Source organism: Macaca nemestrina, chromosome 7 (assembly GCF_043159975.1).
Source record: "Macaca nemestrina isolate mMacNem1 chromosome 7, mMacNem.hap1, whole genome shotgun sequence".
NCBI lineage: Eukaryota > Metazoa > Chordata > Mammalia > Primates > Cercopithecidae > Macaca > Macaca nemestrina.
Window position 1 is genome coordinate 36,274,579 of NC_092131.1, and position 18,399 is coordinate 36,292,977.

The window sequence follows — 18,399 nt, forward strand, 5'->3', positions numbered from 1 at the left end:
CCTGCAGAAAGGAAGCCGTTATGGAAACATTTCCCTAGAGTGAGTGCAGAATAGCTAATTTTGAGGCCCACAGAATGATGAGTAAGTAACTGAAGAGCCGGAGCTCTTCAGGACACAGTGCTGGAGCATCCTCCTCCCATTCCTGGGTCACTCTGGAGTTTGTAAATGATGGGGAACTGGGAGGTGTACCAAACTGAAGCCATTGTGTCCATTTCCTGAATGCCTGAATAGGAACCACCGTTGCAGTACCATCTAAAAATATGAACTTGCAAATCACATCAACTCTAATCCTGACATGGATGCCAGAGTATGCTGTTTCCTGCAAGAAGTGGAAAAGAGAAGCCTTCAGAGTCCGGTGACTTTAAGTCAAATGCAGCCCTCTGCTTTTCTCCCTTGTCTTGGCTGACAAATACAACACCAGAATTCAATCCCAACTAAAACCTTTTGAAGAAGTCAATCAAGATCTTGCATTTCACTTTGAGTCAATTTTAGAAAAGCTCTACCAGCAATATACTTTTAAAATGAAGTATTCTAAACTTAGTCAACAAAACCCAAAGAATTCTACTTAAATCTATGTTTAATGCTATAGCTTTATCAGGCTGTCAAGTGCTTTGCCTTTACCTTTCATCTAATTTTTATAAAAGGAAATTGGTTTCTTTTCTCTAAGATAGATTAAATTATGTCCTCAGTTACTTAAATAAGCCCTTTTGATATTAAAGGGTCATTACCACAAATGGAAAGGTGAGGGAACTCTGAGTGTGGAAAGCTGGAGTACCATGTGAAGTGTGGACACAAGATGGTAAACTATGAGGTCTCCTGGTTTAATTACCAAATAACGTTTTTTTAAAAAAAGCATTGGGAGTCTATTAAATGCCAGAGTCTATAGCTGATATTTGGAATACAAAGATAAATAAGACAAGCTAAGTTTAAAAAAATAACATTAAAGTGAAGTTTCATAAATTTTGTGAGTGAAGAAGCCATGTGGTGGTAAGAACATTCCTAGTGGGGCAGTTAAGGTAGAAATGGGAGGAGAGTGTTTTGGAGAAATTAAAGGCGGCTTCTCAGAGAAGGCATGGCAAGGCTTCAGCAGTCAAAAGAAGGAATGGAAGGTGCACCAAGCAGAGGAGCTCCTAAAAAGGCATCAAGGGGAACATGGTGATTGCAGAGGAGAGAGAGCCACTCACATGCCTAGGGATGGGGGTGGTGACGATGACAGGGGAAAAGGGAAGGCAAGTCCACATAGACAAACTTTTTGGGAGCAACAGGGTGTCACTCTGTTACCCAGGCTGGAGTGCAGTGGCGTGATCACGGCTCACTACAGTCTCAACTGCCCAGGCTCAGAGGATCCTCCTACCTCAGCCTCCCAAGTAGCTGAGACTATACACATGGGCCACCACACCTGGCTAATTTTCTTTTTCTTGTAGATACGGGGTCTTACTATGTTGCCCAGGCTGGTCTTGAACTCCTGGACTCAAGCCATACACCTGCCTTGGCCTTCCAAAGTGATGAGATTATAAGCATAAGCCACAGCACCCAGCCAACACAGGCAAACTTGCTGGTGAGTTGGACTTGATTCTGAAGGCTGTGTGGAACCATGGAAGGGCTATAATGAAAGGCACAGCGTGAGGAGTATTTCTATTTTTATTAGGTCATCCTTCCAGTGGGAGGTTGGTAATCATACCTAGAGGCTGTTGGCAACAGTTTAGGTAAGCAAAAGAATCTCAGTGCGAAATGAGGACTTCTCAGGCAATGGCAGGAACGTGTGTGGAGATGGGATGATAGTGCCGACGGGAAATTGATAACAAATCCTACTTCTATTCTGGATACTCAGGTAGATGGCAAAGCCGTCCACCAAGGTGGGTAACACAAGAGATGGAAGAGGCCGAAGGAGGGGCAGGGGTGAAGGTCAAGTCAGTTTGAACTTGTGAATGTGAGACACTTTCATGCCTTTCAAGTGCAAATGTTCAGTAGGTAGTCAGGCACACGAATATGAAAAGTGAAAAGGAGACCAAGGCAAAACAGACAGCTAAGGAACTGCCCACATACAGATGATGGTTGAGGTTGCTCAAGTGGATGAACCATCTAGAAGAATTGCACAGTGTGGGATTCAAATAAAAATGAGGAAGAAGTGGGGAACATAAAAATTTCAGGGTGATGAGATAGGTGCAAAGAGCTGATGATACAAAAAAATCAGGAATACATTTTCGAAGACAAGGAAATGTAATTTGAAGGAGAAGGGAGTAGTGAATGGTATCAAGTAAGTTAAGGACCTAACACCATCCAGAAGCTTTAGAAATGTAGAAGTCAGCTGGGTGCAGTGGCTCTCACCTGTGATCCCAGCACTTTGGGAGGCTGAGAAGGGAGGATCACTTGAGGCTAGGAGTTTACAACTAGTCTGGTCAATACAGTGAGACACTGTCTCTATAAAAAAAAATCATTTAAACACATAAGCTGGGTGTGGTGTGGCATGCACCTGCAGTACTAGTTACTCAGGAGGTTGAGGTGGGAGGATGACTTGAGCACAGGAGTTGGAGTTTACAGTGAGCTAAGATCAGTGTCACCGCATCCCAGCCTGAGTGACAGCGTGAGACCTTGTCTCAAAAAAAGTTAAGTAAAGAAATGAAAAGAAACATGGAAGTCAAAGGGCAATGGGGACCTAGCTGGAGCAATCCCAGCGAAGCTCAAAAGTCCCATGGTTTCGGGAACCTCATGGCAAGGCACGAAGCTGTGATGGAGGGGCCAGTGTTTGGAAAGTACAAGTCCTGAAGCTTCTAACCACAGTTAATATTCTAAACAAAAGAAAACATTAAATGGTGCTTGTATGGTTTGAAACCAGAAAATGACACAGTGGAAGACTGGCTTAGAACCTATAAGAAATAACAAACTTGGAAAGTATTTCCTTAAAAATCAAGACTGAATGGTCACGTGACTATTATGCTCTCTGAGAGAACTCTTTTAAGTTTGTTTTCACGATGTTTACACCCTATATGGTGCTGGTGTCTGTGAGGAAGGAGGGAGGGAGGCTGCAGATGCAGCTGCCATAACTCCATGAACAAAAAAGGCCCCCCATCCAGCTTCTTAAGAGTTAAGTGCAGGGGTCTCAAGGGGAGTGTCAATGACATCCAGGTAAAACTCAGAAGTACCAAGTGTTCAGTGAGCTCTAACATCAAATATTTACATAAAGGCTGGTAATATTAGCCAAAAAAAAAAGAGAAGAGAAAATCATTTTATATGCTAAGATGTCTGTTGTTTATCCAAAGCCCCTCAAACAGCTCCACTTTTATAAGCATATTAACACAGATCAGGGTTTTATTGCTGATCCCACATTATGTTTAGACACAGTAATGTATCAAGTTCAGTGTGCCACAGCCAGCAATTTTTATTTCAATCCTACCCTTAAGCTCTCGGTAAATTTGAGGCCAAAATAGTGACCGTATCTATATTACCTATTTCTGTTGAATGAATGTTAATTCTGTTAATAAATACTACTCTCACAAATACTGTAAAATTCTGTAATCAGAAAGCCACCTGGAGAGCATAAAACTCATACATTCAAATCAAATAGAAATTAGACGTTATTCTATTTAGATGCCAAATGAATTATCAGTTCTTACTGTGTCAGTTTCTCTTAACTATGTATGGAGAACATCAACCGACTAAAGAATTTTTATTAAAACTCAGAACACCAACATACTTCAGTATGTCATAAAAATCCTAACCTTGATATTAAAGGAAAAATATTACACAGATTTTTTTTTTTGTTCCTAATGACCTTTCAGTCTGGGATATTACATATAAATTAAAGAAAACCTATGCTTCTATAAGCAGTAAATTAGTGTTTTCACCCAAAATGGACTGTGTTGGATCCAGCCATGGTGACTTAAGTGGGCAGATTTGGGGAGCACTGGAGGAGTAGACTTGAGATGGCTGCTAACTTGAGCTTAAGTATAGCTGGTATCTCTATGGTTAAACACAATTTCCCTAACCTAGGGGAGAAAAGAAAAATGAATGGAATGAACAACTGTAAAGCATTCTTTAGTCACAATATTAGGCCACACCATCACTGGTTAGGCAAGATTCAAGGTCTGGCAGACCCTGTCATTTATTTTCATGATTTATGATTCCTCTGAAAGGTCCAAATTATACTTGGTGAGTACAAGGTACAAACTGTATATGGCACTCAGGACGGCGCTGGTATGCAGGGGAGAGTCAGATGGATGAGGGATGCCCCGGTACTCTTCACTTCTGTATCTCAATAAGGTATTTTGTTCTCAGTAGGACTAGGACTATAAAGGGGATGCTTAAAGTTTTCAGTTCTGTTTTACTAAATTTCATGAGGGAAATTATATTCTAAGGTGAACTTTATGCATCTGGGGACTCAAGAAGGACTGAGGAAGTATTTCTGATAAAAGTCATGAATCTGCTCTATCCTCAAATATTCCTGGAGTCACAATAGCAAAACAAAGTTTCTCAAACACGAGTAGCCTGTATCCTAAATTCTTTGGACCAGAAATGTTTTGGCATTTGGATGTTTTTGGATTTTGAAATATTTGCATTACACTTGCAGCTGAGCATCCCTAATCTGAGTATCTGAAATCCTCCAATGATCATTTCCTTTGAGCATCATGTCAGTGCTCAAAAAGTTTTAGATTTTTGTAGTATTATGGATTTCAGACTTTTGGATTAGGATATTCAATCTATAGCATCTTCTTTGTATGCCTCGAAATTAAAACTTAAAAGATATTTTTTACTAAAAATTAGGAATGATGGGGTAAGAAACTGAACTTTAAATTTTCATAAAAGAAGAATATCCATCCAATTAATTACCATGTATTTCAAAATGAAGATGACCCAAATCATCCTAATATCCTGGAAACCACAGGACTGAGATCTCACAAGTCATCTAAGCCCTGCATCCTAAGAGCTGAAATCCCAGTCTAGTGTACTTAATATATACCAGAGACTAAGGGGGCAGTAAGTAGAGGTAAAACTTTCCTGAAAACCTCGTCAGCCCCACCTATGGCCCTTTCACCTCTGCAGCTTAGAGAGTCACAAGCTACTCTAATGGTCTTCTAGAAGGAGCACGTACTGAGACACATTTTCCGCTGGGTGGAGTAAAGAAGAAAGGCACAGAAATTACTTCTAGAACTCAAGGATCTACATCTGGAAAAAATGGAGTTCTGCATTCTCTAGCACTGAAAGCTGCTCCCATCGAAAGATGATACTCAGCTACAAAAAATATTTTCCCTTTTGAAGGTCAGTATGACTGGCAAGGAGCTTTAGTTTCTGTTGCAGAAATTAAATTCAACATGGAATCAAAATACATTCTCAAATGGAATACTGTATAAAGGAAATGACACAAAACCAATTTCACTTGTGAAAGCCTGCTGATTGTTCTGGAGAGAAAGAAAACAGCATTGAGGTGGAAAAGGTCCTTTTCTATACAATGATTTCCTGGGTTCATCTTTCAAAATGGGGGCCAAATCATGAATTCCAGTTAGCACACACATCAGAGGCAGCCAAGTCTGGAATGCGTCGAACAAAGAATTTACTCAGAGGTCTCCTGGATGTTTTCCTCCTCAAAAATAAGGAAAGAGAGAGGAGTCCAGATGGTAATGGGGCCACTATGGGAGAGGAAACTTTTATTGAGATAAATAGCAAGGCTCTGTAAATAGATCTCCAGGATGAAATGAGAAACTGTAAAAAGATGACTATTTTTTTGGTTTGTCTGCTTTAATTAAATTTTGTCTGTTTTTATTAAATTATTTCTACATAGTATCCTAGTAACCTAAAATAGTTAAATGGCAATGTTTCATGCAACAACTCAAAAGTCAGACTAAGATAAAGAATTCACAGTGTGGTTTCTAAAGCTTCCTGCTCTCTGCTCCCAAACTGGAGCGGTGATGATTTATGTGTATCTGGGAACTGTTTTACTCAGCATCCTGCTCCTGCCAGACCTGGTTCCTGCCGCTCACATGAATCAGGCTCACGTTTTGGCCTCCACGCGGACCCTCCCTTCTCCCCAACACAGTTCCCAGAATACAGACTTCTCCCAGGTCTAAGGGTTTTCACAAAAACATTCTGAGATGTGATTAAGGCAAGCAGAAGAGATGGGGAAAGGACAGTGGATGGACAGAAAGAAGCTGACTTCTAGGCTTGGCGTGGTGGCTCACACTGTAATCCCACCTACTTGGGAAGCTGAGATAGGAGACTCACTTGAACCTGGGAGGCAGAGGTTGAAATGAGCCAAGATCGTGCCACTGCACTCCAGCCTGGGTGACAGAGTGAGACTCTGTCTCCAAAAAAAAAAAGAAGTTGATGACTTCCAGCAGACCACTAGCAGATTATTCAATTAAACTATCTCCTCCTTTAGTGTACATGATTTGAGGTAACCAAATTTATAGTGCAATTACTTAAAATCTGTATAGCCAACTTCTATTCCCATTTTGAAAGTACTTAATCTAGTTTAATTTTAGGTCTGGACTCTAGTTCAAAGTGCTGCAGTTTACTGTTAACTCCAGACAAAAGTGCTAGGGCATCCTTGTAAAGGCAGAGTTAACCCACTACCTTTTGGAAGGGAACCCTCTATGGCTTTCAATTTAACAACAACCTTTGGTTTCTTACTTTCTAGGATCCCTCAGTCCCTCTCCTTCTGGCTTAATTTTACTCAGGACTAAGTGTTTTAACTTATCTTCATGTATCATCTTCTCCCCACTATTCTGTCCTATTTTCAGAGTAGTAAAAAATATGTTTGTGTTATTCTAGCCTTCCTTCCTCATAATCCTTTATTAATAAAGTGACAAAAACATAGTCAACCAAAAACCTGCCTTCTGTTGCTCTTATATCATCGTTTTGTCCCAAAATGATGAAGACTGTCAAGGATGACATATGGTCACTGTCACCTCAAAGGGTCTGCTGAATTCTAATCCACAGGGCCATTAAGCATGTAGTAACGACATGCTTGATAATGTTGATAATCACACGGAAATTAAAATCACACGGAAATCGCACAAATACCACTGTGCAGAGCTGAAGGCTTTGCTAGAATCAATCTCTGTTCATCCTTATGGCTTTAGAACACTACCATGCTTTGAAAGCCACTATAGTATGTACCTCAGTTTAATTCTTTGTTTCTAGTAAAATATGAGAAGGCCTAAAACTAGTGCTTATGGGTCTGTGTTACTTACATTTGGGGTAGAGAGAGAGAGAGCAAACCTTTGAAGGCACCCTTACCGCCTCTCTAGTGGGCGCCCGTCACTGGAGATACTTCGAGGGATGTTGGCAGCTCTTTCTGGAGGAGGCATCTTCCCATCTCCTTTTCCAGCATTCAGCCGCGAGGTCATGGGACTCTGCATCTGGGACGGGACTTGAGGTGAATGAGGCCCCTTGCTGGTGTTCCTCTGCCATTTGTTATTATTTCGGAAGGGAAACTTGAATTCGTATGAAACACCTTCATTCATTTTGTACTCCATCACTGGCATGCGGTAGGTTTCAGAGCAACTCCTATTAGGGGTAAGGCATAGGGAGAAACACAATGGATACTGCTTTTTCTTGTTGGTGGAACCACATTGATTCTCATTAACACTTAAAAATGCATCCACAATTTCACCCACTGTTTCAAACCACCTTTCAATCTTTGGGCCCTATACTTATTTTCTTTTCAAAAACCAGAACCCAAGGAAGTATTACAATGTATTTTCCTTTACTCAGTCCCAACTGTTGAGTGTGAGATATGGAGTCTTTAAAACACAATGGGACCCATGGTTACCCTGGGGGTGGCCGGACTACTGAGACCTGAGGAGGAAAAGCCACCAGGACAGCATGACGGGGCATATCTGAGAGCACGAAGTCTCAAAGGAAGCAAGCGGCTTCACACACCCACCACTGCACATGGTGACTGGGTTCTGAAAGCGTGTATGAGCAGCTTCACATACTCACCAGGGCACATTGTGACCAGGCTCCAAAAGGGTGAACGAGCAGCTTAACACACCTGCCACTGTACACTGCGACTGGGGTTCCAAAAGGGTGTACAAGCAACTTCCCACACCCGCCACCTGCCACTGTACACTGCGACTGGGGTTCCAAAAGGGTGTACAAACAACTTCCCACACCCGCCACTGCATACTGTGATTGAGCTCTGAAAGGGTGCATAAGCAGTTTCACACACCCGCCACTGCACATCATGACTGGGCTCCAAAAGGGTGCATAAGCAGCTTCACACACCCATCACGGCACATCATTGACTGGGCTCTGACAGGGTGTACGAGCAGCTTCACACACCCACCACTGCACATTGTGACCGGACTCTGAAAGGGTGTATGAGTAGCTTCACATACCCGCCCCTACACACCGCAACCGGGCTCTGAAAGGGGGTACGAGCAACTTCACACTCCTGCCACCACACATTGCAACTGGGCTCTGAAAGGGTGTCTGAGCAGCTTTCAGCCCATTTCACTTCGGACCAGCGACATCACAAGTGCTGTGTAGCCACATGCCTCCTGTCTTGGACAATGCAGGCCCAAAGGGCGTCCAGCCAAAGGCCTGGTCTTGATGTGGATGAGGCTGAAGGCGTGGGGAGGGAAGGAGAGACATGGAGACAGGGGGGCAGAGTAGAAGGGCTTACATAATTGGCTGGCAAGAGAATAAGGACAATGGAAGGTGCCACTCTTTCATGACCTTGTCTACGTATCTCAGGGTTGACTCCTGACATTTCAAATGTGTATTCCATAACGCATCCTCTCCCCCACCTTCAGTAGAATTTTTGTTGTTAGAAAGTGTCGCTTTTGGAGCATGTGCTCAGAGGGAACAATGGCGCCTGCTGCCATCCTTACCTGACTCAGTCACAGCCCACGTCTCCAACGAGTACTTTCTTCTTGGGGTTTCCTTACCAGTATCCCAAATGCCCCAAAAGCCAAGGGTGACCTTAATCTGACCCTCTGCCCAAGGCTCCACTGTATCCCTTTTATGCTTTAATGGCAATGGCTTTTAAACTTTCTGGATGACAACCTAAGTAAGAAATACATTTCACACTGGGACACAGCACCACCACATACACACAGAGATGTGCATCCTTCCTCTCAGGTCTTCCGTTTTGCTATATTCTGAGTGAATACACTTCAACCAAAAATACACTGGGCGCAAGCAACATCCTAAACTGATTTGATGATCTACTTGAGAGTTATGGTCTGCAGTCTGTAGAACACTGTTTTATGGCACATTTGACGTTACTTTTAGTAGTTAATGACTGCTATGTCATTAAAACCTTTTCTCTAATAAAACATTTTCTCTAATAGTAAGGAATACTACTTTAGGCTCTGATACAATTTTAAGCTTTGATTCTGGTATTTATGACAAAAATATGCCATTGCAACCCTTTTTTGGTTGTTAATAGAGGTAATACACAGTGGTATAGTTTACAGTCTTTCATTTCTGACTACAGTCTTTCATTTCTGACTAAATAAGGCACACTATAAAGATCTAATGTTCTGGATCTGTAAATACAATGCAAAAATGTTACACTTTACCAAAGGAATATTGATTAAAATTTATAATAATCCATGGAAAAATTTCACTTCTGCTCAAAATCTGGACTAGCTTTGCTTCTCCTCAGCAATGTTCTTGTTTTAACTTGTACACTCAAAGAGCATCATCATCTATGCCCCTTTCTGTTGGCTGCTAGGAACCAGCAAACGTACAGACTTTATTATTATGTATTTTGGGCACCAACTTTCCAAAAATTTTTACCTAGACCATGTTTTGCTTTCACTACTACCTCTTCCACCTCCAATTCCCTAGCTAAGCTTCTATTTTGATACTGTACAACTATTTTCTCTTTCTGAGACAAGGTCTTGCTGTGTTGCCTAGGCTGGAGTGCTGTGACGTGATCAAGGTTCACCACAGTCTCAACCTCCTGGGCTCAAGTGATCCTCCAATCTCAGCCTCCTGAGTAGCTGGGACTACAGGTGTGCACTGCCACGCTCAGCTAGTTTTTGTATTTTTTGTAGTGACAGGGTTTCTCCATGTTGACCAGACTGGTCTCAAACTCCTGAGCTCAAGTGATGTACCTGTCTCAGCCTCCCAAAGTACTGGGATTCCAGGCATTAGCCACTGTGCCCAGCCCACAAGTACTTTCATAGGTTGTTTTAAGTCCATTTTGCATCAGGCAGAGAACAAAACAAATAATGATAATGGTAACAGACACAATAACAGTAATAAAGGAATATCAAACAGACAAGTTACTTTATCTTTGGGCTCCTTCAAACACTCTTTGAAACAGTCTTTTAAACTGCTTAACATTTAGTATGAAAACTAGCTAGAAGGCCTCTCTGGCCAAAGATGTTGTCTTCTCCATAGTCTATATTTTATTTCCACCACTCATAACATATAACTAGAAACTTTCTTCATATCCCACATTGGCCAAATACAGTATGATAAAGTCTGAGCAGAGAGAATATTCATTCATAAACAATGAATAAGCACAGAAGGTTCTGCAGAGCTAAACTTCAGCTACTCGCCATTTCTGATTGCCTTTCGTGGCTAGGGTAACCATCACTGGCTTCCTGGTCTCTTACTTATCTCTGCAAAACAGAAGAATGATATGTAGAATCAAGAAGTATACAACAGACTGAAGAATGCAGATAAAAACTGACTTTTAATGCTATGCATAAACTTTCATAAAACGATTTTTATTATATCATTCTAAGTAAAATTCTGTGTTGAAGAATGGTAACTCTAATAATACTTATAACTTAAATTGGGCCAGGCATGAATTTAGCCACATTACAGCAACTCTATGAAGTGGATGCTATTATTATCCCCTCTTTGTAGAGGAGGAAATAGAGGCCTAGAGAGATTAACTTGCCAAGTTTACACAGCCAGCAGGTGGCAAAGCCAGGATTTGAACCCACAGAATTAATATGTACTATGTAGGTAAGACTATGTAGGTTAGTGCTATTTTAGTCATTAACTAAACCATTCCAATTCTCCAAGGAAAATTCAACAACTTTTATAAAACCCAATTAAAGGGCTATGGCCAGCAGGAATTACAATGTCAACGCTAAAAGTGGTAAGAGGTAACCTGTTCAAACCCTAAATTAATGGAAAAGCTACTCCATCCCCTTGTTCTGTTTTTCAGTCTTTGTATTCTTTCTCTTTTAATCTTTATTTCTCATAACTCTCTCCTTTTTCCTTAAGACCCTATGGAATATAGAGAAATGGTTGACTAGGAAATTGAACAGAACATCACAACACTGGACTCACAAGTCAGAAAAGTTTTATGTTTGAGGATGGCTTGGTCCTTTAAGCCATGTGACTCTGGCTTGGAAAAAACACATAAACTCTTTGAATCAAAACTCACCTGAAAAATGAGAGATCTGAACCAGATGATTTGTAATTGCCTTCTTCACTCTAAAGCAGTATGCTTTAGCACTTTAAAATACTGAATTTTTAAAATGAAAAAATGCTGTGACCTGTTCTTATTTAAGAGGTAATTTGGTCTTATGTAGCCTGTTTGTTTTTAGCTTGTCATTTTGAATGGCCCTTAATTGCTTTCTTTAAGAACTACAGGCTAGTGTCCCTCAACAGAATAAAGGGTTGACCACTCCATGCAACACCATCCAGAACATCACAATTTAGTCTGTTCATCCACGTACTTTTCACCTTGTCACGGGAATGATGTTGAAGACCCAGAGGTCACAGACACTAATCTACTGACGCTGGCTATGTACTCCAGAGGGGTGACAGTTGGGGGATGAGAATCAGGCAAGTCCTGCATAAGGGGCCTGCTCACTCCAGGGAGGTTTTCCAGTGAAGTCTACCAGGACTCTGTCCATCGGGCTGTCATGCTAGCTGGTTCCATTCACTCTTTGGGAAGCAACTGAACTTCTCCCAGCCTCACTCTCATCATTGTTTTAATAAAAATGAAGCTGCTGATACAGAAGTACTGGGAAGGGAAGAGCATGGTCCCTTTAAATGATATGGAAGCAAAAAAGGGAAGTGCTGGGTACAGGAAGGCGTGGTCCCCAGCTAGGGCTCCACCCCCTCCCCTGGATCTAGCTGAGGACAGGAACTCCTGCCTTCATACCCAGATGTTGCATTTCCCAAGACCACCCCTGGCCCATGACGCACCCCCATCCTATGGCTATAAAGACCCCAGACCCCAGCAAGGCAGGGACAGAAGTGGCTGGATGTTGACAGCAGCACATCTGTGGAGGAACACACAGGTGGAGGAACACACAGGTGGAGGAACACACAGGTGGCTGGACGTCAAGAGGAATGCACCAACAGGCACCTGCATGCTGGCAGGCCACCAACCGGCAGAACCACACAGAGTTTGGCTGGGGCAGTCAGAGGAGAGCCCAGGTCACCAAGTGGCCTAACTCCACAGAAAAAGTATCTCCCTTCTGGCCTCCCATCTGCTGAGAGCTACTTTCAGTCAATACAACCTTACACTCATTCTCCAAGTCCACAAGTCATCTGATTCTTCTGGTACACCAAGGCAAAAACCTTGGGATACAGAAAACCCTCTGTCCTTGTGATAAGGCAGGGGTCTAACTGAACTGGTTAACACAAGCCACCTACAGACAGCAAAATTAAAAGAGCAAAACTAAAAGAGCACCCTGTAACACACGCCCCCTGGGGCTTCAGGAGCTATAAACATTCACCCCTAGTACTGCCGTGGGGTCAGTCCCACAACCTGCCCACCTGTATGCTCCCCTAGAGGTTCGAGCCGTGGGGCACTGAAGAAGTGAACTACACCCTCATCACGCACCCTGCGAGGGGGACAAGGGAACTTTTCCCATTTCACTGGCATGAGAATTAAAAAAGAAAATGCCTGGCACCTAGTAGGGGCTCAGAAAGTTTGCTATACTCTCCCTGTCCCTTCTTCTCTTAAAAAAGTTGTAGTTTGAAAACGATTCATAAAGGGCATATTTTCTAAGAACAGAGAAGAGACCCTTGTTTTCCATGTTATTTATTTATTTATTTATTTATTTATTTATTTTTATTTTTTTGAGATGGAGTCTCCCTCTGTAACCCAGGCTGGAGTGCAATGGTGCGATCTCAGTTCACTGCAACCTCTGCCTCCTGGGTCAAGTGATTCTCCTACTTCAGCCCCCCAAGTAGCTGAGATTACAGGCATGCGCCATCACACCCAGCTAATTTTTTTTGTATTTTTAGTAGAGAAGGGGTTTCACCATGTTGGTCAGGCTGGTCTCAAACTCCTGACCTCAAATGATTCACCAGCCTTGGCCTCCCAAATTGTTGGGATTACAGGCTTTTACATGTTATTTAAGTAACACTTTTTTGTTATTGAACTATTACATATATTTTAAAAGTTGCATTTTCAAAATGAATGACTCTCCCCTGTGAACACACAAATCCATTTGTGTTTGTATTAGATCTTGGGGGTGTTTGTATTACATACAGTCACCACCTCCCCCATCCCCTCACCTGTGTCCCTCTCGGGGTCCTGGCAACCCTAAGAACCACCAGGCTGAGGGGCAGAGGAGCAGCTTGCCTCAAGGAGGCCTGTCCTGCCTCTCACTGCAGCTGCAGTGAATGGTGGTAAAGTTTCAGCTGACAAAGAAGAGAATGACTATTCAAAAAACAGAGTAATTAGTCGCTAGAAAAACAGCAGTGGGAGTGTGAAGTGCGGAGGAGAAGAAAAAAATGACATAAGAGCATTATTCTATTTTGTTGAAAACTGTAACAAGGTGTTAATGCTTCAACTGTTCCCTTTGAAGTTATTTCTAAAGGAAGGAGAAAGGAGCAGGCTTTCAGCCCTCCAAAGGCATCGAGGCATTTCCCACCTGCCCTGCCCTGGTCTGACTTTTCAGATGGAAACTGCATGGCTTTTGAGATGGGAACTGTAGTGAAAGGGGCCCCATGTCCCCCTCCCGGCTGGTGGGGCTGTGCAGTGCACTAATCCTTTCCCCAGCCTCCCCTCCTGGCACCCAAACGACATGTCACCAGCAGCTCCACTGGCTCCTCCGGGAAGGCCTGAGAGCATCACAGCAGTGTGACAGCTCATTCACTCCCTGGTGTGCTGGAGCTGGTAATCATCCCATCTACCCCAATGCTGCCTGCAGTGACATCACATCGGTAGCTTGGAACCAGCTACAGTGGGAGTATCTGTACCACAGAAATCAGCAAATACTACAAATAAAGTTTCCTTCCCCCCAGCAGAAAGCCAACTTACCAGCACATCACTGCTGATTCTGGTGTATAAGGAAAGAATCTGCGCTCTAAGCACACAATGTGGCAGTTCAGAGCCTGGACTCTGACATTAGACCTAAATTTGCCAGATGAGCTTAGCAAGTTACTAACCTTTGAGTCTCGGTTACTTTTAAAACAGGGATGCTACTAACACTATTACAAGAGAGGGTTGTTATAAGAATTAAATGGGCTAATCCATTAAAAAGTGCTTTTTCCAGGGCCTGGCATATTAAAGTAAAAAACTGAGTACATTAGTTATTTTCACTGACACACCACAATATATCTAGTCTAGTACACCTCCTATCATGGCTCCATCTATCCAGGTCCAGGCCTCTTATCCATCTTTCTAGTAACAGCTATTTACAATTTCGATATGTGTACTGTTGTCTCATCCCACCCACAATCACACAAACCTACTTCCCTCTCCTTTCCCACATATAAACCTGGAAGCCTAGATACAAGGGAAAGACTTCTGAGCGGGCAAGATGGCGTCATAAGGTCAAGGGCTCCATATTTCAGTAGACAGTTCTTAGACTAACATCTGTAACTCTTTACTGTCGGTAATTAAGGTTGACAATTTACAAAGCTTGGTTATGTTCTCCCGTTTATAACTGTCTGTTCAGAAGCAATAAAGTAGACAATTTGAAGGACAGACAGCAGAGAAAGAGACAAGGAGTGCAGCAAGGCTGGAGACTGTCGTAAGCAAGAACCCCACTGCCTTTCTGAGCCACCTCACATCATTCTTTAAATCACAGTTCAGCACATTACTTAACATTTAATGATGGCATGCTTGGGGAAACCAGAAAAGGCTAATAAGGTTCATTAGACCTGGTTAACTAAGGCAGGGTATGTGGGTAGGGCAGTTTCTGAATATTTACCCCTCTCCAAAACAGGTGAAATTACAAGTTCATATTTTGATTTCCAGGGAAATGCAGTCATCCAAAAGGCAGTTCTTCAAACTATCAGACAAATGAATTTTTCTACATTTTGACATATATACATAATCCCTAGGCCATCTAGGAGGTAAGCAGTATTAGGAAATACTATACTGAGCATAGTACATAAAACACACACATGCACACACACACACATATATATTTGCTGCTCTTTACTTTTTAAAACACACAAATAGCCTATCATAACCATTAACTTTCTACCATCGGATATTCACAAATCCATGAGAGCTCAGGTGTAGGGCTGGTCATCTTAGTAGCAAAATAGGACACAGAACACTGTCTTGGCTTTAGAAAGCCCAAGAATCAATTGCCAAAGCCTAAGAGAAATTCTTAGAAAATAATGGCATAAAATAAAAAGATTTTAAAAACTAGCAAAAATAGCATGTGCGTGTCCAAAGGAGAAAATAAACAGTTGATTAAATTTCTTCCCGCAGGAAACCTCCCCAGAGACACAGAAATTAAATTTTCAACAGTGCTGCTGGCTTGGCAGGAGCTGTGGGGGGTTGGGTGGGGCAGGGAGCTCCTAGGTTTTCCCTTTTGAAAAGACTAAGAACCAAAATGCCAAAGCATCATGAGCAGGGGCAGCTCACCTGAAGCCAAACCCTAGCACATGCAGACACAGATAGGAAAAGCGGCTGCCAGACTGAGACAGCAAAGGTCCAAACAATTGCTGAGTTTGGGGCAGCAATTGAGAGAGAGAAGAGAATAAGAGCATCATGGGGCCGGGCGCGGTGGCTCAAGCCTGTAATCCCAGCACTTTGGGAGGCCGAGACAGGCGGATCATGAGGTCAGGAGATCGAGACCATCCTGGCTAACCCGGTGAAACCCCGTCTCTAGTAAAAAATACAAAAAAATAGCCGGGCGAGGTGGCGGGTGCCTGTAGTCCCAGCTACTCGGGAGGCTGAGGCAGGAGAATGGCGTAAACCCGGGAGGCGGAGCTTGCAGTGAGCCGAGATCCGGCCACTGCACTCCAGTCTCGGCGACAGAGCAAGACTCCGTCTCAAAAAAAAAAAAAAAAAAAAAAAAGAGCATCATGGAACATAAAAGAAAAACATTATGACAATTTGAGATGCTGAGTGTCTTTTAATGCTAAGTGTTCAATGTTTCTCAGCTCCTAGTGGAAGATTCTTAAGATATATATTACCTGACTTCTCTATCTGTAATGGCAACCTTATAAATCCAGAGATGGATTTATAAATTCCATTTAGTCACTCTTTCCAGCTGCTGTTGCCACACACTGAAAGGGAGTTTCGTCCTGAGTCAGACTCCATGGATGAAACATTCAGCATCACATGTAATCTATTGTTCTTCGCAACACCCTACTCCACTACCTGCTAAGAGATGTTCTACATGGTACGCAAACGCTGCACTCGAGTCTCAGGCCCACAGCTGCCTCCTCAGACCTACCTCCGCGGGGTGCAGTCATCATGCGGGGGAATGATGACAACCTTCACCGTGACAGATGTTCTCAGGAGGTCGATCATCTGCTCATGGCTCAGAGTGGCAACCGCCACCTTGCAGATCTCTACCAGGCGACTGCCCTGCCTCAGCCCTGCCTGCCAGGCATAACCGTAGGGCTCCACATCTGCCACGATGCCCTCATAGTTGACATGGAAGCCAAGCTGTCCTAGCCCATTTCTTCGCAGAGTCATCTCCACCGATTCACAGCCTTTGGAAACAAACTAGACAGGGAAATAAAAGATACTGTGGTTTAAAGCAATAGGGTATTAAGTGGTAGACATGGAACTGGAAAAACATTGCAAGCAGGGTTAGTTCTGAATATCTTATTGCCAGCTGAAGAGCAGTCTGGTTATTTCTTCTTCACTAGTCTATTCATTAGGCCAAAAGGAATATACTTGTTGCATCCAAAAAGTTAAACGGCTTCCCTGAAGTTACAAGGAAACCTCTACCAGAAACCTACAGAGAGCTGGCAGTAAATAGAAACCATATACTGCTACTCACTTGGCCTTTGTAAAATTCAAGGCAGCAGATACTCAAACATTCTTTTCAGCACCACCACCAGATGACTGGGCTGTAGCACCAGGGAACAGGTCACATGTAAATGGGGTTTGAATACACACACACACACACACAGAGTAAATGTGTCTTCCCCAACTTGTTCTACTTTTCCAAAACATCCATGTAAAACACAAGTATGAGATAAACTCTGTTTGCTTCACACATCAAGGGAGTTTTCAGAGAAGCTAATAACATAGTGCAAGGTTCAGTAACTTGGCTCTAGTCTGTATTGAAAGCTTTATGAAAGAGAAACTGCATATAAGGAAGTAGAAGGAAAGACTCACCTGCAACCTTTTGACAATTTCTTTGATCTCCTCGTTGTTAATAAAACTCCCCACTGAAACACATTCTCCTCGTTCATAGAAGATTTTGAGGCTGGTGTCAGTTGAAGTCCACCCTATCACATCTCTACAGGAACAATTGAAGACCACGCTCTTTGTTTCCTGTTCAATGAGCACAATGAACTCATTGGAGATCCCTAAAAGGCAGTCTAGCTCCATGGCCTTGTTGTAGTCTTCAGCCCGGACTGCCCACACAATGGCCCCCATGCTGCTGAGCTCGGCTCCTGGATATGGCTTAGACTTTTCCTTCTTCTTGGAAGCCAGAGAGATGAATGGAAACTTGCCAGAAGGGTCGATAGGGGTGTTGGTGACATTCTTTTCTGCCAGATCTTTCAGGTATTCCTGGCGGGTCCGAGTTGCCATGGCCCGGAACTTCTCCGATTTATGAGCAGCATTTTCTGCATTAATCACTTTCGCCAAAAGGAAGTCCCTGAACACATTTGACTTAGGGAAAGTGACCCCTTTAGGAATGGGAGGTCCAAAGGAAGGCACATCTCTGGACCTGGTGACAGCCACACTGAGAGACAAAGATCAAAGAGAGCCACGTTAGTATTTCTCAGTCTCACAACATCAGAATAAAATATACTTTCTCAAAGACAAAGACATACCTCAGATGCAAAATAGCTGCTTATTTTTCCATGAGAAACAACACACATTTCTGCTTAATATGAGCATAGTTTTTCATTCAACCACATTTAGGATTTACACAACATAAATTTTTTTTCTAGGTCAAAAACAAACCTCCCAAAATCCCAAAAGCTAACACTATTAACTTTTTTTTGACAGACAGGAAACTGACCGCAACTCCATGAAAAAAAAATAGGCTTACTGTAATATTCTGCATAAGACATTTTACATACCTACTAATT

The 18,399-nt window shown here is 42.7% G+C and overlaps 1 protein-coding gene across 15 annotated transcripts in view; it reads right to left on the minus strand.

Annotated features, from left to right (window-relative positions):
* The window catches only part of LOC105494308 (signal induced proliferation associated 1 like 1), a 410,938-nt gene that overhangs the window by 46,383 nt on the left and 346,156 nt on the right, over positions 1-18,399 (minus strand). For all 15 annotated transcript variants that reach the window (XM_071099945.1, XM_071099943.1, XM_071099944.1 and 12 more), the window contains 3 exons: positions 17,474-18,047; positions 16,578-16,852; positions 7,234-7,503 (listed from right to left, as the gene is read on the minus strand). In XM_071099945.1, the coding sequence (XP_070956046.1) occupies positions 7,234-7,503; positions 16,578-16,852; positions 17,474-18,047 (1,119 nt within the window). The remainder of the gene's footprint in view (positions 1-7,233; positions 7,504-16,577; positions 16,853-17,473; positions 18,048-18,399) is intronic.